The sequence below is a fragment of the Aspergillus sydowii genome, assembly GCF_001890705.1.
Source record: "Aspergillus sydowii CBS 593.65 unplaced genomic scaffold ASPSYscaffold_2, whole genome shotgun sequence".
Classification (NCBI taxonomy): Eukaryota; Fungi; Ascomycota; class Eurotiomycetes; order Eurotiales; family Aspergillaceae; genus Aspergillus; species Aspergillus sydowii.
Window position 1 is genome coordinate 1171483 of NW_024467860.1, and position 19682 is coordinate 1191164.

The 19682-nt window shown below is 50.0% G+C and overlaps 6 protein-coding genes across 6 annotated transcripts; 2 read left to right on the top strand and 4 right to left on the bottom strand.

The window, feature by feature from the left end:
• Positions 1-234: 234 nt before the first annotated feature.
• On the top strand, positions 235-1201 carry ASPSYDRAFT_145743 (uncharacterized protein; the record flags this gene model as incomplete). The annotated part of the gene is made up of 4 exons (XM_040841555.1): positions 235-334; positions 390-783; positions 893-1108; positions 1159-1201. The coding sequence occupies 4 exons, from the start codon at positions 235-237 to the stop codon at positions 1199-1201; spliced, it is 753 nt and encodes a 250-aa protein (XP_040705934.1).
• Positions 1202-1475: 274 nt separating this feature from the next.
• On the top strand, positions 1476-5422 carry ireA (bifunctional endoribonuclease/protein kinase IRE1). The gene is made up of 2 exons (XM_040846137.1): positions 1476-4835; positions 4886-5422. The coding sequence occupies exons 1-2, from the start codon at positions 1867-1869 to the stop codon at positions 5340-5342; spliced, it is 3426 nt and encodes a 1141-aa protein (XP_040705935.1). The 5' UTR covers positions 1476-1866; the 3' UTR covers positions 5343-5422.
• Positions 5423-5723: 301 nt separating this feature from the next.
• ASPSYDRAFT_40741 (uncharacterized protein) lies at positions 5724-7243 on the bottom strand. The gene has a single exon (XM_040846138.1). It carries the CDS (start codon positions 7193-7195, stop codon positions 5801-5803), a length of 1395 nt encoding a protein of 464 aa, XP_040705936.1. The 5' UTR covers positions 7196-7243; the 3' UTR covers positions 5724-5800.
• A 310-nt stretch (positions 7244-7553) lies between these two features.
• On the bottom strand, positions 7554-10892 carry ASPSYDRAFT_40742 (uncharacterized protein). The gene is made up of 3 exons (XM_040846140.1): positions 10326-10892; positions 10119-10231; positions 7554-10036 (listed from the first exon to the last, which is right to left on the bottom strand). Exons 1-3 carry the CDS (start codon positions 10421-10423, stop codon positions 7956-7958), a joined length of 2292 nt encoding a protein of 763 aa, XP_040705937.1. The 5' UTR covers positions 10424-10892; the 3' UTR covers positions 7554-7955.
• A 212-nt stretch (positions 10893-11104) lies between these two features.
• Positions 11105-14952, bottom strand: ASPSYDRAFT_40743 (NPA1/URB1 family protein). The gene is made up of 5 exons (XM_040846141.1): positions 14668-14952; positions 12831-14609; positions 11975-12768; positions 11585-11911; positions 11105-11534 (listed from the first exon to the last, which is right to left on the bottom strand). The coding sequence occupies exons 1-5, from the start codon at positions 14813-14815 to the stop codon at positions 11217-11219; spliced, it is 3366 nt and encodes a 1121-aa protein (XP_040705938.1). The 5' UTR covers positions 14816-14952; the 3' UTR covers positions 11105-11216.
• A 137-nt stretch (positions 14953-15089) lies between these two features.
• Positions 15090-19315, bottom strand: ASPSYDRAFT_129036 (putative SNF2 family helicase; the record flags this gene model as incomplete). The annotated part of the gene is made up of 13 exons (XM_040840515.1): positions 15090-15751; positions 15809-16017; positions 16073-16756; positions 16815-17098; positions 17182-17281; positions 17337-17494; positions 17549-17668; positions 17724-17811; positions 17870-17954; positions 18000-18020; positions 18075-18858; positions 18911-19115; positions 19180-19315. The coding sequence occupies 13 exons, from the start codon at positions 19313-19315 to the stop codon at positions 15269-15271; spliced, it is 3357 nt and encodes a 1118-aa protein (XP_040705939.1). The 3' UTR covers positions 15090-15268.
• Between the last annotated feature and the right edge of the window lie 367 nt (positions 19316-19682).

Here is a 19682-nt window from a genome sequence, read left to right on the forward strand (position 1 = left end):
GCACCACTGGTGAATTGCATGATGATCATAGCGCAGAATGCCCCATCACGCCCGGATAACGGCACGACTCGATGATAACTGATGAGTGATGACCCCTCGGCGCTATGTTATATAGATTTGCGGGATGTCTATTCGATCTATTTTCTTTTCTCAACGATTATAATCTGTTTTGTATGTTTCAGTTGATATAGGCTTCGACCGCCCCATTGTATATATATACTGCCCAACAGCAAAATGACTTGCGAAGCCTGCCGCACCATCCCACCGGTTATTTCTGAGGGTTATACTCCCAAAGGAACCTCGTATGCCATCGGCGAACTAGGCTTCGATACCTGTAATTCCTACCCACTCATATGGAAAGCTGACAGAGCAGTATGCTAATGAAACAGACGTAACCGGCCCCACGACCGCCAAAACCGCCATCCTAACAATCTACGACATCTTCGGCAACTCCCCACAAACCACACAAGGCGCCGACCTCCTCGCAGCCCGCCTCAACACCCTCGTCCTAATCCCCGATTTCTTCAAAGGCGACGGTGCAAAGCACGAGTGGATTCCTCCAGACACAGAGGAAAAGACGGCGGCCCTGATGGCGTTTGTCAGCGAGAAGGCGTCGTGGGTGGATGCGGCCAAGGGGATCAATGGCGTTGTAGATGCGTATAGAGTTGCCTTCCCGTCAGTCGAGAAATGGGGCGCTTATGGGCTTTGCTGGGGTGGGAAAGTGCTTGCTTTGAGCTCGGGGGAGGGATCGCCTTTTAGTGGGACGGTGCAGGTTCATCCGGGGTGAGTTTTCTTCTTCACCCCCCCCCTACCCAGCCCCTCCTTTTTCCTTTTTTGCCGGTGTATACATGGCACCGTTGGATTCTAGTTAGAGTGTTAATGCGCTTTGCAGACGTATGGCCAAGGAAGATGCAGAGACGTTGACTATTCCTCATGCGATTCTTGCGTCCAAGGATGAGCCTGCTGATGAAGTTGAGGCGTATGATGGGGTTATCAAGAAGAAAGGTCTGGGTGGTTTTGTTGAGACGTATGGGAACATGTGGCATGGATGGATGGGGGCAAGGGCTGACTTGCAGAAGGAGGCCAGTCTGAAGGAGTATACTCGCGGGTAAGTTGTGCAGTCTGGAGTACTGGTTTGATGCTAATAAGTGAATGTAGATATGGACAGCTGGCGGATTTCTTTGAGAAGTATTTGTCATAGATTGATGGTTGATAGATTTTGCCTTTTTCCAGGCGGGTTATTGAACTCTGTGTTAATGCAAGTGAGATGGATAAATCAATAGAATCTACAATACAGAGCACTGTCATGGTGAAGAGTAATAGTGATGCCTGGCGGCCTGAATGACAAGTGAAACGGGCCAGTCCCAAAGGAGCTAGCGGCTGAGTCAATGGCAGTTCTGGAACCGTCCATTCACAGGCCAGTCCGTGAGCAAAGCCCCTTGGCCAGGAGAGCACACAATCCCTTCCCTCTCGTTCTCGATTTGCGTCTCACCCTCCTCGCCCTGTTGTTCTCTTCCATTCCGATTCGAGGTCTCCTCTGTCAAACGCCATCGTTTTCTGTTCGTGATACGGTCATATCTCCACTACCTCCGTTTACTCGTTGTTCTCGACCGGTCCATCCATTGGACGACCGCCCTCGGGTTCCACTGGTTCGACACTGCTCCGCCCACGGCTGAGAGAACCACATTCCTCACGTCTTTGTGGACATTCCCTCTTGTGTCTTCCTCTCTCCTCCGTCCACTTCCACCTCCTATCGCCGATTCCCTGCTCGAAATAAACTCCTTTTTCGTCCTCGTATCTGATGAGACGCCTTCCTCCGCAACGCCGTCGTTTGACCTAAGCCTGTCCGCATTGTAGCCCTTCAGCATGCGGTGGCGGCTGCCTGGTGCCCGGTCGACTCTCCCCGCCAGCGTCGCACTCCTCCTGCTTCCTGTTCTTGTCGCTCCGCAGCAGCTGCATGAACATCACGATGCCCCCTCCGCCGTATCAGTCCCCGTAGAAGCTACGGGTGACGTTCCCGCATACCCTTCATCCACTTCCGCGTTGAACGTGAAATCCAACGATGCGAGCGCCCTAGCAACCCTGGCTCTGGCGGGCTCCGGCCGCGCCGTTCGAGCCCCTCCCAGCCAGTCCAGCAGTGCTTCTTCTGCTGGCCTGGCCCCGCAGCTGCACGCGCGGTCTTTGCAAGACTGGGAGGTTGAGGACTTTGTTCTGCTGGCGACCGTCGATGGTAGTATTCACGCTCGAGACCGTAAGACCGGTGCTCCCCGCTGGGCCCTCGAGGTCCCGAGTAGCCCGATGGTCGAGAGCTTTTACCATCGAGCGAATCGCTCGAGCTTCGACAGTACTCAGCCAGAAGATGACTTCATCTGGATTGTCGAGCCAAGCCAAGATGGCAGCCTCTATATCTTCAGTCCTGATCCCAATGCTGGCCTGCAGCAGCTAGGGTTGACCGTGAAGGAGCTCGTGGATGAGACACCTTATTCTGGGACAGAACCGGCCGTGACTTATACCGCCCGAAAGGAGACGACGCTTTATACTATTGATGCTCGGACTGGTTCGATCTTGCGAGTATTTAGCTCTAGGGGCCCAATGCCCTCTGGGCCAGAGTGTCGTAAGGCTGACGATCTCGATACGGACTCCGATGAATGCGAATCCTCATCGGGCACTTTGGTTCTGGGTCGAGTCGAATACGCCGTGGCTATTCAGAATACGGAAACTGGTGACCCTATTTGCACCTTGAAATACTCAGAATGGACGACCAACAACCGCGATGTTGACCTCCAAAGCCAGTACTTTCGGACAATGGACCAAAACCATATCTACAGTATGCATGACGGAGTTGTTCTGGGCTTTGACCATTCTCAAATGGAGCGTCCCCGCTATACGCAGCGGTTTTCCTCGCCTGTTGTGCGGGTCTTTGACGTTGCTCGCCCGGTTAGCGTTGAAAATCCGGACGTTTCACAACCACTCATTCTTCTCTCCCAACCTTTGCAACCGCCGGACCCTGATTACGGCTCACTTGATGATCGTAATGACCGAGTATTTATCGATTACACCGAAGGCGGCGGTTGGTATGCCATGTCTGAAGATACCTACCCACTTGTTACCGGACGAGCCAAGATGGCTCAATATTACGAGAAAGACTATTTTCGCCATGGACAGCCGCTTATGAGCTTGTCCCCCAAACAACAACGAGACGCATTGGCCGGTGTGCATTCCCTCAACAGCCCGCGGATCCCCCGCCGTCAAATTCCCAGCATATCTGGTTCGTCATCGGAGTTTTCAAACGATACTCCTCGAGAGATTATCCGTAGCCCATCCGATGCAGCCTTACCACCAGCTCTCCGTCACAGCACCATCATCCGCAAAGGTTGGGATAACGCCCTTGATATTGTCGTCACGCTTATCCTGCTCTTCTTTGGCACTTTTATCTGGTTCAACTCTCACAACATCCAAGAACTGGCCAAGCAAAAGCTTGACATAAAGAATATCATCTCAGCCTACGGACAGCCGCCTCTTTCTGCACCTTCCACGCCGCTCGTTGACACATCTTCTCTAAAGCGAGATTCGAGTACTGTCCGTGCGGTCAACGATGTTACAGCTGATCTTAAGGTTGACGAATCTCGCAATGATGGTGACTTGACTCCAAAGCAAAGATCACGCAGTTCTATTGCGCCTGATACCACCCCACGGGTTCGTATCCGCGAACCATCACGCCAGCCGGATGGCGATGACGACGTGGAAGAGCTCTCTCTGCAGGACGCCGAGAAGCCGAAGAAAAAGCGCCCTCGCGGACGCCGTGGTGGCAGGAATCACAAACCCAAAGGGAAGAAGCCCGATGGTGCCAAGGAAGACTCCGACCATGCTGATGGCACCCTCCAACCACCTCCTCGGCCAGATACTGGACTATCATTAACACGCACCGCATCTAATGAGGTCTTTGAAATGGACGGCGTTATTCAGATTGGCCGGCTCAAGGTCTTTACAGCTGACGTACTCGGTCATGGAAGCCACGGTACAGTAGTATACCGAGGGTCATTTGATGGCCGAGATGTCGCGGTCAAACGTATGCTGGTTGAGTTCTACGACATCGCATCCCACGAGGTCGGTTTGCTTCAGGAGAGTGATGATCACAATAACGTTATTCGGTACTACTGCCGAGAGCAGGCAGCAGGTTTCTTTTACATTGCCCTAGAGCTGTGCCCTGCTTCCTTGCAAGATGTGGTAGAGCGGCCCACTGCGTTTCCTCAACTGGTCAATGGCGGTCTTGACATGCCCGACGTCTTGCGTCAAATTGTCGCCGGTGTCCGCTACCTTCATTCTCTGAAAATTGTGCACCGTGATCTGAAGCCCCAGAATATCTTGGTCGCGGCACCTCGAGGCCGTATAGGCTCTCGGTCCATTCGCCTTCTGATCTCCGACTTTGGCCTGTGCAAGAAACTCGAGGACAATCAAAGCTCATTCAGGGCAACCACAGCTCATGCTGCTGGCACGTCTGGGTGGAGAGCGCCTGAACTGCTGGTGGACGACGAGAAAAGCCCGGCCATGCACAGCTCAGATTCTCAGCATACGGAGTCCTCGGAGCCAGCGGTCGTTGATCCTCAGACAAATCGACGAGCTACTCGTGCTATTGATATATTCTCCCTGGGATGCGTGTTCTACTATGTCCTCACTCGTGGATGCCATCCTTTCGACAAGAATGGCAAGTTCATGCGCGAGGCGAACATTGTCAAGGGTAATTTCAACCTTGATGAACTCCAGCATCTTGGGGAGTATGCGTTCGAAGCGGATGATCTAATCCGGTCAATGTTATCCCTTGACCCCCGTCAACGGTATGTTCTCCCTGATTTTCCTTCTTTTACAATATACTAATATCCATCAGCCCCGACGCACGCGCTGTCTTGACTCACCCCTTCTTCTGGGAGCCATCAGACCGCCTCAGCTTTCTCTGCGACGTTTCTGACCATTTCGAGTTTGAACCGAGAGACCCGCCGTCTGATGCCCTTCTCTGTCTCGAGTCCGTGTCCCCCGAAGTCATCGGCCCGGACATGGATTTCCTGAAATTGCTCCCTAGAGACTTCAAAGACAGCCTCGGTAAGCAGCGCAAGTACACAGGATCCAGGATGTTAGATCTACTACGGGCACTCCGAAACAAGCGTAACCACTACAACGATATGCCCGAGCCTTTGAAGGCTCACATTGGCGGACTCCCCGAGGGGTATCTGAACTTCTGGACCGTGCGATTCCCAAGTCTCCTGATGAGCTGCCATTGGGTGGTTGTGGAGTTGGGGCTGACCGGCACTGATCGCTTCAAGCGGTATTTCACCCCGTTAGAATAGTTCTTATCTTCTATGTATCTAGGTCTGGGGGTGGTATATAGTAAATAACGTTTGGTCGAGCTGTTATCTATGAACTTGCTTTTTAATTGTAGTCAAGCTACGTATGTAGTAGCTAACCGTTAGCGAGCGGGTAGATCATCAGAGTTTAGAGCAGAAGATGGATCGACCCATGGATGGGAGATTCTGATCGGCATTTGACGTTAAACGGCCAAGGTTGGATAACGCCCAGATGACGGATATAACCTAATTAATCACCGGTATCTTTTGGCAACTTCAAATATTAATTCGGACTCTGCCAATCACAACACCAAGCTCTGATACTAAGGTGGGACTTGACTTAGGAAGGTTACCTATCTACCCACCTCACCTCCCCACGGGACCCATATTGAAGTGACGAAGCTTTGAATTTAATGATTTGTCCTAACATTTAGTTGAAGTAGTATACATACACAATGCACCTAACAACAATACCCGTTTACCCTACGATGACGGCGAGGAAGAGGCCGCGAATTGTTCTCTGGCTGTGTCGGCATATCACCTTCCGCCGTCTGGCTGGGAAGAAGAGCACGCAAGGAGATCTCTGTAGCACTGAGTGAAGTAGGAGAGGGCAGTGTATATTCGAGTCCCAAGGTATCTATTCTAGGTGTAATAGGCGGAGGAGTCTCGTTCGAGAGGAATGAGAATTGCCGGACGTCGTCGTCTCTGCCGCTGTGGTCTGGGGATTCGAACTCCCTTGGATAGGCTGAGGGTGTGAGGGGCCTTCCTTGAGGATGTCTTCTTTCGGTTTCTGTGGGCCTCATTTGGCTTGGATCGTGGGCTGTGGTGATGTTATGATCGGTGTGCTGTTGGGTGGTTAGAGCGTGGTTATAGGAATCTCGGTCATCAAATGAGAAGTCGTAGCTGGGATCCTCCTGGTTGTGTTCATTGGCTTGTTCGTGCTCGTGGTCGTGGTCGCGTGAATGCTGATGTTGCTCTTGACCTCCTCCCTCTATATTTTCTTTCTCATCTTCCGGTGAGAAATACCAGCTTGTTTCGAAATATCCCACGCCGTCGATATCCATGTCCTCTGGGTCCTCGTAGATCAAAAACTGATGAGATCGATGGCCCTTCTCATCTCGCGGTGACGATAAGCTATCTAGTAACGCGGGTATATATGCTCCCTCAAAAAATTCCATGAATGGCTGTTGGGGGCGATGGAAGGTATTGCGTCTAGCCGGGGATTGAGACGGTATGGACTCAATAGCGTCCTCTCGAACATCGCTATCAATATCCATATTCTCTTCCATATTCACGGACTGGACGCCCATATCTTTAACGGCATGCTCTGAGTGGCGAGTGTTGTTATCAAGGACACCTCCAATATCAGGAAGAGGCACCCCCAAATCTGCCACCTTCCCGTCTATACCGAGCGCAGCAGTATCATCACCAACACCACCGTCATCACCACCAATCCGAATCCTACCCTTCCCATCAACCGCGAACAGGGTCCGAGCTCTCTTCCTTGGTGGGCGTCGTAGATAACTCCCTGGTTCATACCCATCCTCACATCCCAACGAGCCAATCATCGGAGAAACAAGCCCGTCCTCGCCATTATCTTCTTCACCAACACCATCACCGTTGCCATCAATTCCATCCCCTAAACATTCCGCAGACCGCTTCTTCCTCCGAGCCCCATGAAGCAATGGTGTCCCTTGCCCCTGCCAGGTCTGTCCCTGGTCTGGCTGACCCTTATAATCTACTCTGCAATTACTGTCTGACGTTGGTTGCGACGGTAGTGGTGGAGGAGGCATAGAACAACCCATCGCCGGTTCTCCAATGTGCAGGCAGAGCTGGAGTTCAATTTCGTCCATCATTTTCGAATATTGTGCTGTGCTGCCTGAGCGAGAGCGCGTGTTAGCTATAATGTTCGATCGAATGGGATCGTAGGGAAGGCTGTTGTGAGGAAAAGGAATTGTTTAACTATGAGTTTCACATGTTGCCGAAGTCGATAATCAAGCTGTATCTATGGATGGAAGGGATACCGGGAAAGGGAAATGGAAGGCAGGATATATCATTTCTCATCGACGCTGGACGGTTCTTGGTGGAACACTTACCAGGATGTTTGTCTACGCTCCCCGCAAAGTCGCAGCGGCGGCTAGCGATGGAGATTGCGAGGAATGCAGTGGGCTCGGATGAAAGGTCGATGGGTGTCCAGTGAATGGGGGAGGAAGGTGGTAAGTCGCAGGATTTTAGTGATTTCACTCCGCACAAGGTAATGAGAAATCTGCTACTGTCCCATGAAAGAAAATTTAACACTACGAGAAAGACTGACTATGGGCTTCGCAAATGGATTGAGACTATCCTGGCCTAGATAAAGATGGGCATCGCAATAGATCGTGTACATGGCCTGAGATATCAACGATCGCTATTACTCTCACAGGCTCACTCCTGAAAGTCAAGGGTAATGACTGGATAGACATAAAAGCCCGATCCTCAGTGGAGGACAGAGATAAAAGATATACAGAATTGGGATGTGGTCCGCGAGGCCAAAGCCAAAGTTTTAGTGACTTAAAGACATACTTCTGCCATAGTTCAAAATAGACAGTCAATCAACCTTGCTTTCATGACCCCACTTTATCGGAATTGCCTGGGTCCAACCATGCCACCCCTCGTATCAACACCAGCTTGTCCAAACATGTCGAGCAAGTGCCTGGAGCTTGGTGCACCTTGGATACCGGTGTTCCCCTCAAAAGGTCCCATCAGGTTCTCTCCGTTGTGTGGCATCGGGGGAAAGCCGCCGGGAGGAGGACCGTTCATATAACCAGGAGGCGGCATCATTCCAGGTGGAGGTGGTCCACGAGGGAAAGGCTGTCGCTCGTTCATCGGCAGATTTCCAGGCATTGGCGGCATCACATTGGGCATATACCCAGGGTTAACGCCCCTGTTCGGCGTTGGAATTCCGGGCGGAGGAGCCAAAGGTCCAGGTGGGCCGGCTTGTTGGGGAGACAGGTGGTGTCCAGCCCATCCGGGAGGGGGCATATGCTCAAATCCCGGTGGACGTTGAATGCCCATGGGCGGTGCTTGGCCTTGAGGTGCACGGGTTCCACCCGGAGTGATGGGCACATGTGCTCCCTGGGGAAACGGAACATCATCAAAGTAGCCAATCGGTGGCCCGTTGGTAGGTCGTCGTCGCAGCTGATCTACGTCGGGTCTCCGCATCGTCGCGATTGCGGGATCATCCAGGAAACCTGGTGGTCCCTTCATGCCAGGCCCAATTCCCGGGGGATGAGGCATGCCGTCAGGCATATTCATCAACCCAGGAGCAGGTCCGGCGCTCTGGGGCTGTCCCTGGGGACCCTGATTCGGGCCAGCGACAGGGCTCACTCTCACTTGTTGCATCAGTCGAAGCAAGTGCTGGCTGTCTCTTCCTTGAGGCTCCTGGTTATAGAAATTCTCCTTCAGTGATGGGTCCGTGACCCGTGCAGAAGGATCTCGAATAGGCATTTGCTCTGGCCGTTGGCCCTGCTCTCGTGAAGGGGAAATCGGGCTTCGGGTGTGCTCCGCATGGACTAGAGGGGAAGCATGGCTGGATGATCCAAGATTTTGCACAGAGTCATTATGGGGCGTAGCGTTGCGCGATTTTCCCCCACCAAGCATTTGCAGGATACGCTGGAAGCCTTCTTGGTCGGCATCGGTGGATGGATTCATGGGGCCAGGAGATTTCGTGCTTAGCGGCGACTCGGGCTCCTTTGCAGGACTACCTATCGGGGGGCTAAACAGGCCTGCAAAGCGGGAGGATTTTCCTGGTTTCGCCAAAGGCGGTTGTTCCTTTTTCACCAATGGTTCAGCCGTAACGGGCGGTCCCATATCTTGTACAGGTTTTGTCTCGCCCAACAAGCCAAAAAATCGCTCCATTGTTGTATCATGGAGTGCTGCGCCAGTAGGGCTAAAAATCTCGCCATCAGTAGGTCTTGTCTCTGTTTTCTGTGTGGCTTCAGAAGCCTGCGCAATGTAAGATTCTTTGTTCTCCTCCGGCTGGGCTTGGGACGATCCAGCCTTCATTTTCTCTTTCCATCGCTCAAAATCTTCTTGCGTGTGCACTCTTCGTGGTTCATCCCGGTCATTCGCATCCAGCCACTCAGGCTCTTGTTCCAGCTTCGCGCCCCGGGTCCAGTCACGATCAGCACCATGCCTGTCACGACGCCAGTCCCGGCTGCGCACAGAAGCCTTCTCTTCTTGAGTTTCAGGTGCATCTTCTGGGTTATCGTCACGGAACCAACTCGCTTCGTGTCTAGCACGACCCGGTGCCACCTCTCGGCGAGGGAAGAAGCGGCCATCCTTGTCCTTTGCACCGCGCTCAGCATTCGGGTCTCGGGGATCACGAGGCTCCCACCTATCAAATTCTCCGTTGCGTTTTGGTTTTCCATCCCGTTCTTCTTGTCCTAGAGTGCGGCGCTGGCGGCCGTTGTTCCAGTCCTCCTTCTCTCCTCGCCGGTTGTTGAACGTCCCCATCTTCCCCTCACGTCCTGCGAAGTCTCTGTCGCCAGCATCGCGTTCTTTGAAAAACTTGTCCCGGAAGTTGAAGCGGTCATTCTTTGGATCATCCGATTCTCCATGTCTGATAGCTCCCCGTTCCGTGGCGTCTATCGAGCCTTTACCGGCTATGCGAGATGCGGAAGCGAAGGCAGTTTTCGGGGGTCCAAGGACGATATCCTCTGTGTCAGGTTAGTCTCATCCAACGTTTACATACCCCGGCAGCCAAAACCATACAGAGCGCCAATTGGGACATTGCCTTACCTGAATTTGAATTGCGAGGAATGTGACGGGTCTCGAAAAGGCTTGGCCGCCGAGATGACGTTTCGTTGTGGTTATTGTTTGCGTTTCGTTGAGCTGTACGATCAGGCGGCGGCCTAGGCAGGACCAATCGAGTCAGCACAGGCAAGGCAAGTGAAGATAACATATGTGAAAGATAACGGGGAAGAAATGCATAGGAGAAAGCCATACCCCATCCAGTCCTCCGCCGGAGGCAGATTAGCTGGCCTCGTGACCAGTGGTGATGAGCGCAGCCATAGCAGCTCATCGATATCGTATCGTCGCGCCATGACGATGGCAAGGTCAAATGTGTTCTTCGCAATCTCTTACGTAGTTTTCATTGGTTCCGATCGGTCAAAGGTCAAGAAGAGAAAAAGTATTGTCGTTGATTATTCAGTGTACCGTTTTGCGACAGGATAGGGAGCAAAACCCCGATTGGAGAGAAAGTAAGGAGGTCCGTAGAGGTAGCCGAGGATCAGACGATGTAGCGCGGGGGGTAACAGCAGAGCAAGTGGTGGGCGCGGAGGTCAAGGTAGATTGTCGGCCGTTCGGTGTCGGTCAGGTTGGAGGTTGAGGTGACGATGAGGAGGGGCAGGAGATTGCCGAACCAGCGAAAGGCGACAAAGGCAATTGGAAATTGGTGTAGTAGATGATTCAGGGTATCCGTAATAAAAGAGAAATGTGATATTTGGCTTCGGAGCTCCAAGGCGAATGAATTGGCATGGAAGAGGCGGTGGTGGAAGGGGAGGTGAAGCGATGAACAAAGGTTGGCGAAGTCTGAAGTTTCGCGCCTCCCAAAGAGGAAAGAAAACGGCCAACTGGAACAACACTGTGGGTGGTCCACGTAGTGACTACCAACACACCAAGTCATCTCTACCTCGTTCACTCTGTCATTTACTTTGTCCATTTTGTTTGTGAGAATGAGTATTGAAATTTATTTTGTTTACTTACTCATGGTTACAATATTATGGCATCAGATCAGTACAGAACATGTGTATTACAAAACATAGCTCTATGGTACTAAGCAAACAGTGCTGTGATATATGGGTATATATTCCAGTAATAATCCTTTCTAATGCAATCTCAAACGGTGATGTGTTCAACAGTCCGGAGCACAGTGCCTCCACTCCACTTTTCAACCCGATCATGGTCCGAGGATTGGAATAACGACTCTGCCATAGCTGTCAGAGTAGACGCATCCCTGCCACTCACTGCTGGGAGCTGGCTCTGGATCCAGCTGACGATTCCCGCCCTTGTAATAAGCGTTGTGCCACCCTTGGCCTGAACCGAACGATACAGCAGATGCAGAATTCTTCTCTTCGCGGAGAAGCCAGCACCTGGTGACTCGTAGAACGATAATACTCGTTCAAAAACATTGGCCCGGCGATAGATCTCCATATCCTTGATAATATGTTAGTTGTGGTCAATTTATGAGTGCCCATGGAGCATACCCTCTCTGTCCGCAGGCCCTTGACTAGCAAATCCAACAACCAGGTGATCTCCTCGAAATAACCGTCATCCAACTCCGGTTCATGCAGCAAGATCTTGTCGATCCAATAAGACGGAATCTTCTCTACCTCCCACGAAGGCGCTTTCTGAATGAACTTGTTGACCTTTCCGTACAGCTTATGCATTGGGTTCAGAAGGACCGAAAGACAGCTGGAGGCGCACTCTCCCACTATCCAAGGAACAGGCGAGTCAACTCCGATCTGTTTCACTGTCTCGAGCAGCTCTCCGGTAAGGATATAGGCGGTCCTCCATTCAGGGTATTTAGATTCCTGTACTCCCAAGTTAATACCTAAACTAAAATTAAAAGTCGGTCGGTCGGTCAGTTATGTTACCTTCAGCTTCATCATGTATCGTGAAATATTCGGAAGCGCCTGTCGTCTGACCTCTTCGTGCTCAGAACACAAGCAGAGCAGGAGTTCTGCCACCCTACCCTGTTCCAAAGACACATCCAATTCTTTCTGTTCCCAACGGTATAGTTCATTATGAGTAGTCCCCTCGACTGGTAGGGAGCCAAAGATTTCTTCCAGATCCAGATCTTGCCACTCTTTCTTAGCACTTGATGATGTCTGGGTAGGTGACTGTAGAGTTTCTTTTTGGCCGTCGTGTTCAGCCTCTTCGCTTCCTTTCATGGCCTTCTTAAGACGTGATTTTAACTTCTTGTCCTCGGTAACGTTGACCAGCTCATCCCGGGCTGCTTTCAGCCCTGATAAACTCTCCCCAGCGGAGTGGAGGCTCCTGAGAAAGCTGACAATGAATTCACCCACGTCCTTTGGGCTGTTTTCAGCCCCAGATTTGAAAACGAACGGCCATTGTTCAATAACAGCAGCCACCAGAGGACTAAGCGGCTTCGACGAATCCACCAAAGACCCAAGTAGATCATAGTAGTGGACAGGTTTCTTGGCTATGCGGCACGCGCAATTGTCAAAGAACGCCAACTGGTGTTGAAGGACTTCGGTATCCGATGATTCAAAGCTAGACAGGAGCGCTGAAAAGCTCGAAGGGCGGATCACCGAATTTTCTGTAAGCACATTCCTGAGGAGCTTGTCGATTTCTCTGAAAGAATCCCTCGAAGGTGCGTTCAGTAAAACCTTCAAAATTGAAGTGAATGCAGAAAACTGCATAGATCCTACTTTGGTGTCAGAATACTGCTCTCAATCGTGTACTGGATCGTGCCCTAGGAATACTTACCAGGTTGTTGCCACCAACGTAGAGATGCTGATTGTTGGGCGATCTTGAGGACGGATTGCAATTGACTCATCAAGAGTTCAGAGTCTTCCGATCCAAGATTTCCCTCATCCAATCGTTTCAAAACATCAACAAGGACTAGCGAGACATCGAAACCCTCCTCAAAAGCAACGTCTGGGATAACTTCATAAAAGCAAGCAAGAAGTTCGGAAACTGCCTCTTGCTGTTGTAAATCATCCTTTGCCGTTCTTCGGAACAAAGTCATGACATCCTTCACCTGGGGACATCGATGACAGAACTCAACAATCAATTTGTCTGTAGCTTGGGACCAGAGAGGTTGGCTAACTCCATGGTCGGAATTGAAAATCTTCAAGACTGCCCGCAGCTTGTTGAAAGACATCGTCAAGATTCTAACAGCGAAAAGAGTAATAATTTCGGTGTTCATGTTGAAACAACGGGTTAGAACTTTCTGCGTAAGAGCCCGGGGCAGAATGTTTTCGATGATCACAGAGACTGGCGGAGGCATAGCAGGTAGTCTATCCTTCCATCCGCAATTGGTAGGGACAGGCAAGCTGACCGTAGAGAAAAGAACAGTGGATTCTGCCATCCACGAGGGTGTGGGTTTCGGATCCGCCACGAACATAGTCTTCTTAGTGTAGTAATCCGCAATTAGTTCCGGTGCTGCCTTGAAAATGGCTAATAGTAGTGCAATCTGGAGACTATCGGATTCGGGCCGGAGTGACTGAATGAGATAAGACAGAGTCCCATTACGAACAGGGACAGTTTCCCGATATTTGTCCACATAAGCAGCAGAATCAAGGCCCAGGTCGATAGAGGCATCGTCGTCCACAGGCAGTGTTTCTGGATCACTGCCGTTCGGATACCAGCCAGTTTCGGGCAACAAGATACCGTGATCAGTCTTGGTGCAAACTGTCATCAAGAGCTTATGTGTCTCATCGGCAAGGGACACGTCGGTCGTGTTTTCCTGCTCACTCTCACGGTCATATCCGTAAAGTGTGACGAGTCTCTCCAGGTTCCAACGACTGAAGAATTTTGTTTTGGTGTTCCGAGAAAGAGATTTATCCTGAATAATGTCTCTTTCAATTGCTCTAATGATGTCAATGACAATGTCCCGTGGATCCTTCCTGAGATGCTCAAGGAACGCTCGCATGACCTTTTGCTGCTCAATGATGTCGCTTTTGTTGCCAGCAGTTTGGAATTTGAGGTTTGCAAGAACATATCTTTGAGCATTCCTTCTCAAGGTAGACGCATTTGGATCAACAGACTTATCCTCCAGCTGCGCTTTATTCGGCGTTAGGAATACGTCAACGCGCTTGAAAGTAATGTGTCGCGCGAGATACAGTTGTCGAGCGACAGCACCACCATCAAAGCTGACAATTTCAGTCAACAGGCGGAGACAGGGTGAAATCAGATGCTCCTTGGACTTGTTCGCGGTGAGACCACGGTTGAATAATCGTAGCTGGTCTTTCTGCAACAAATGCTTGCACAGGGCGATGCCAAACTCGCGAAAATCTAGATGGCTTGAGACGGTCTTAAAGAAAATCGCCAAAACTGAGGGCACGACAGTCAACAAAGATTCGTTGCTACTGCTGTCCGCAAAGTTCCACGTCTCGATCAAGTCAGGAAAGCAAATTGCTTCCTCGGTGTTGCGTGAGATCTGCGAGTCGCAGTACGCCTTGAGGATGCGGAATTTTTTGGCTTTCTCAGCCTCATTGTCAGTCTGTCCTACTGACGTGAGAAATTCTTTGAACTTCCGTATGCCTATATCACGAAAATGAGTTCTCCGGCTATTACCCAGCATTCGACGGGGAATGTTCACCTTGCTTTGATTCTACAACATTCTGTTGAAACACTAAGAGCGAGCGGATCTGCGTATGTGAGGTTATGACAGGGGAGCTCTCAGGCTCTTGCGAGGTATCGAGCTTCCTCCGCTTAGCGAGATGGGACCGATCATCGCTTTGGGACATTGTGACCTGGCGGTTACTGTTTGATATCGCATCGACCCTTCCAGATAACCCGATCATTTGGGATCGACGGCGCAAAAATCTAAGTTCTTGTTGTGGTAATCTTCCAGTGCCGCCTTAACGGTCGGCCCAGAAATTTTCCGTGACTCCCAGACAGTGGACGGGAAGTTTGCGGCTACGCCAAAAATGGTCGCGTCGACCCTTTCTCGGAGGCGCGAGTTCTGACTAATATTCTGGTCGTCAGAAGCTTGAGTGTTACCATTTATTTAACATACACTTTTTGAGTCTTTTTATGGAACAAATCTTAAACTTCTGTAAGCTGCTGGCATGAATATCAGAAATTATTCACAAGTTACTGTGTTGTGTACCTATGGATAAGGCAAATGCAAAGACCTTGATTCCAACCAAATCCAGTCGTATTATGATATTCCCAATGTTCTCAAAACTTGTCAGTTGTCACTTGCCCATGTTATGAGATTTCCCCAATGATAGGGCCTCCTTTAACTTTCCCCGCCTGTTTCTCCCAGCTTTTGGCCTCACAAAAAGTCGGCCCGATCCATCTTCGTCCACGTCCGCAAACAGCTTGAGGAGGGTGATTACGGTGTCTCTTTTCTTCAAGATGTCGTCGCCCATTGTGCTCTTTATGTCTTCTGTTTTCTTCGTTTGTAGATCCAGCATATACTCGTCGATCGAACCCTGGACGATCATCTTTACACATTCCACGTTCTTCGTCTGCCCATGTCGGAGTAGACGGCAAAATGCCTGGTTCTGAATGGCCTCGTTCCACCAAAGATCGACAAGGATGCATTTGTGTGCTACTGTCATGTCTAACCCGGTACCCCCAGTGTGGAGGCTGACGATTAGGATGGTGATTTCTGGGTTCTTCTCGAAGTCTTGAAGACTGCTGTGTCGAGCTGGGATCCTCATCTTCCCAGATAACTAGGTATCCCTGGTTAGAAGAGACTCGACTTTCATGTTCTTGATCCAGGTACTTACGCATCGGAATCCCCAGCGCTCCTCTTGACACATATCAGCCAATATTCGGATGAAATCTGTGAACTGGCTAAATATGACCACTTTGGTATCTTTGGAAGACCTCTTCCAATCTTTTATGATTTTTCGGATTTTATTCAGCTTTGCTCCGGGCATCCTAGCGCCACAAGCACGAATCCAATCCTTATCTTCGTCATCAGCCTCGGGGTTACCTATAGACGTCAATCGACTCTGCTATATATATCAGGGAAATTGCTATTAGGGTACCATTCTTCCTGGCCTTGCCTTTCCCGGTAATCAGATCCCCTATCGTCTGCCTTCGGGTTTGAAGAGTTGTTGGCTTCTCCAGTACTACCTTTTCAGGCAAACCACAGCGGGTGGCTTCTTCAATAAAGTTAGTACATTTTTGGCATCTCGGTTTCGGCTTTTCGAGGCTTCCTGGGACCGTTCCGACATTATCAGCTGCCATTTGGAGTTCAATAAAGCACTCCTCGCAGTATAGGTGTAGACACGACGTAACCACTGTCTTGTCCGAAAAGAGATCGCAATTCGGGCAAACAGTCCTGTCATATCTCTCAATGCAGTCTTCTTCCTGGTCCAGTCTTCTCATAAGTTCGTGGAACCTGCCGATGAGAGCTGGATTGTTCGTGAATATGTGGTTGTTGCTTATCTGATCCAGCTGCTCTTCTCTGCGCTCCTTGACTAGATTCTCGTAGTCATTTTTGGCTGCAACAAGCCAGCTATATATCTGCTTCGACGGGTCTGTATGTCTGGTATTTCCATTTTGTGAAATCCTGTGAAGTTCTCCTATCAGAGTATCATCCGAGTCCAGGAGATGCTTGAGAAGATGTTGCACCGTTAGCGGATGACTGCAGAACATGCGTAGTCGTAGAATCATAGTAAGGCAACATCTACACTGGGCAGCCTTGAAATTCGGTTCACTTCCCAGTTCTATGGTTTTGTTAGCTGGTCAGGCTCAATTCCTGGTCACGGATTTCGGATCAACAACCATTTATATTTTCGAAGAAACCTTGTGCAATGGCCTGATAAATCACCCACTCGGCCTCTGAGAATTCAACTTCAATTTTGCTTTCCATGATATCGGGAAGTCTGATGATCGGCAACGCAAACAGTCGGCTAGCATGTGTTCGGCGGCACATGTACGCCCTAAGTAAGTTCGATAGGCGCTCATTTCCGAGGTTGGTGTCTCGATAGTACGATATAAATTCGGTGTGATTCTTTATTCCAGGGACGTCGAGAAAGGAAAGGAGAGGGTAGAACTCTTCGTTGTAGCTGTGGAACAGTTAGTATGGTTCAGCCGTCGGCATCGTAAATTTCATATAAATCTCAGGATCTTCAAAATCTTCAGGACTTACTTCATTACTGGGGTTCCAGATAAAAGCCACTTATGTTGACCGACCAGTCCACGAACCCCAATAGATACGCTTGACTTCCAGTTCTTGATCGTATGTGCTTCTGTTGTTTGCAAGTTAGCACCGAGCCAACGCTGTCTGCATCCAGATTTTCTCACCGTCGAGGACTATCCTGTGGAATTTGATCCGATGTAGGAGACCACGATTCTCCTCGTAAATTTGGGACCATTGCTCTCTCAATGTTTTCTCATTGCTGAGCTCCTTGGGAGGCTTGAAACTCGGATATGATGCTCGGATTTCCTGGTAGGTTGTCACCCTAATCACCGTGAGTTAGGGCTCCCTCTACGCTTATATCGGCAGGACCACTTACACGATTGAATAACGCTGCAAGTCTTCAACGTCATCGAGGGTTGAGAGTCGAGATCCCGAATGATACTCAATTACTCTACCAATCGCTCCCTTCTCACAGTGCTTGCGCATTTGATCCATCCTGAGAAGGCCGTGAGTTAAGTCTACCCGTAACAAACAAATTTTGGCATACATACCAGTGTTTAGTCAGATGTGACGGTACTATAAGTAATGTGGTTTGAGTAGGGTCCTCTGGGTCCAAGGAATGCCCATCCAGGATATTGACTGTTCAGATGTTAGACCTCTAGAGGAAGAGATAGAACAAGACAATCTGGAACCCTACCTAGTGCTTCGAAAGTTTTACCAATCCCCATGACATCTGCTAGAATACCACCCCTTGGTTCCTCGGGTGAGTTCTCCCGCTCGCGCTGTATACGTTAGTTTAATTCATTCTTAATTTGGTGTTCACGAACCATAAAAGCGCATCCCAAGACCTGCTCTGGCTGTTAGTAACAGTAAATTCCATCTGTGGGGCTATTGAACCATACCTGGTAGTTATACAGGCTCGTTTTGAGACCCTTCATCCTCCAGCCTCCTTCGGAGTCCGGTCTGACGGGCTTCGTAAACTTCCTGAGTGCGTCCCGTAATCGAGTTTTATCATCCATCGCCGCCTCTCTATCTTTGCAAGGAATACTGGAAATAAGCTGGGCCATGGCATCCTTCCTATTTCTCGCATGAAAGGTTGCAGGGCCTGGAAGCGCCGAGCTGGCATGTGCCTCTTCAACCACATTCGTTTTCAGGTTCAGTGGCATTATTGTATTATCGTCTGTGCTCTTATTCTTCTTCTTTTTAATGCCATTGTCATCTTCGCAACTTGAGCTGGTGTTCTTCCGTTTTCGGGAACCTCTTTTGCGATTATTCTTTTCCTGTAACCTTTCATGAATCGGTTCAAACCCTACTTCCATACTCTTCCTCTTCTCTGCCGCAGAGATCCGATGGGAGAGTTTTTTCTTCTTAATTCGAGGTGGTGGCGGGGCCGGCATGATTTGCTTGACGTTGTTTTCGATAGGTTGCTCGTTCAGTTCTAAGAGCTTATAGACTGGGTCTTGATAAGCTGAATCGTGGTGGACAAAAAGCTCATTGTCCACTTTTTGGACAATGTCCTGCTCGTTCTGTGCAGCTTGCTCGAGTTGCTCTTGCTCTTGTAAGGCTTTGCGGCTCTCATATGTCTTCTTGTGGATTTCTAGCTTCCTCTTGGCAGCTCCGTAAAGCACTCTATGCTCCAAGGTGGGGTTTGCTATTGAATTGAACCATCTTTGGACAGATTCAAATCTGGGAGCATTAGTAATAGTGCCTAGTATCTTGTATCACAGAGTATACCCACTCCTCAATTTCTGCTTCATCCAGACCAGTGTCTTCTTGAGGAGACACCGTTACGTGGTTTGTGCTGGGGCCAGCAAAGACATCAAGCATATCGACATCTTCAACCTCAGGCAGTCCCTTAAAATCAATTGCCGGGAGAGGGGGAAAGGCGTGAAAATTGTCATTTTCTGCGAAGGCTCCAGGAAGTTGGACTTGAGAACCAGAGTCTATTAAGAGCTGTCAACGTTCCTGCCGTAGACAATCGACCTCTTGGATTAGGCTATCACTCACCTGTTGTTCCCTGACGGATGCTCTGCCGTGCATGGTCACGGGCCGGTCTAGCATACTCGGGTAGTTTTCGTGCTTTTGCAGCAGCCAGTATTATTGGATCTGGCAGGGGCTTCTGAGAGAGCTGTAATTCGGCCATGGTGATCAGTAGAAGCCGGAAGTTGGGTCGACGTAGTAGGATAGGCGCCTGCGAGGAGCTATAGGTGTGAAACGGCGCGATTTTGTTGTGTGAGGGAAGTAGAGGAGGGTAGAGCCGTAGAGGAAATATAAGGAGTTGAGGAACGAAAATATTGAAATGAAGGGTAGGTAGTAGAGGTATAAGAAGAGGAAGGAGATCAATGAGAGGGATTGTGCGGGATAGGGTATTTATAGAGGATGCAGATACGGAGAGGATAGTAAGTGGTAGATGATGGCAGACAGGTAAGAAGATGGAGATAATAGAGAGAAGGGGATTGCAGATGAGGACGAAGTATATATAGTAGTTAGAAATATAGAACAATATGGAG

Coding starts and splice junctions, on each gene's coding strand:
- ireA (XM_040846137.1), top strand. CDS start 1,867: ATGCGGTGGCGGCTGCCTGGTGCCCGGTCGACTCTCCCCGCCAGCGTC. Junction 4,836..4,885: donor TCCCTTGACCCCCGTCAACG/GTATGTTCTCCC, acceptor AATATCCATCAG/CCCCGACGCACGCGCTGTCT.
- ASPSYDRAFT_40741 (XM_040846138.1), bottom strand. CDS start 7,195: ATGATGGACGAAATTGAACTCCAGCTCTGCCTGCACATTGGAGAACCG.
- ASPSYDRAFT_40742 (XM_040846140.1), bottom strand. CDS start 10,423: ATGGCGCGACGATACGATATCGATGAGCTGCTATGGCTGCGCTCATCA. Junction 10,232..10,325: donor CCGGCGGAGGACTGGATGGG/GTATGGCTTTCT, acceptor GGTCCTGCCTAG/GCCGCCGCCTGATCGTACAG. Junction 10,037..10,118: donor TCCTCGCAATTCAAATTCAG/GTAAGGCAATGT, acceptor AACCTGACACAG/AGGATATCGTCCTTGGACCC.
- ASPSYDRAFT_40743 (XM_040846141.1), bottom strand. CDS start 14,815: ATGTCCCAAAGCGATGATCGGTCCCATCTCGCTAAGCGGAGGAAGCTC. Junction 14,610..14,667: donor TGTTGTAGAATCAAAGCAAG/GTGAACATTCCC, acceptor TTCGTGATATAG/GCATACGGAAGTTCAAAGAA. Junction 11,912..11,974: donor GATACATGATGAAGCTGAAG/GTAACATAACTG, acceptor TTGGGAGTACAG/GAATCTAAATACCCTGAATG.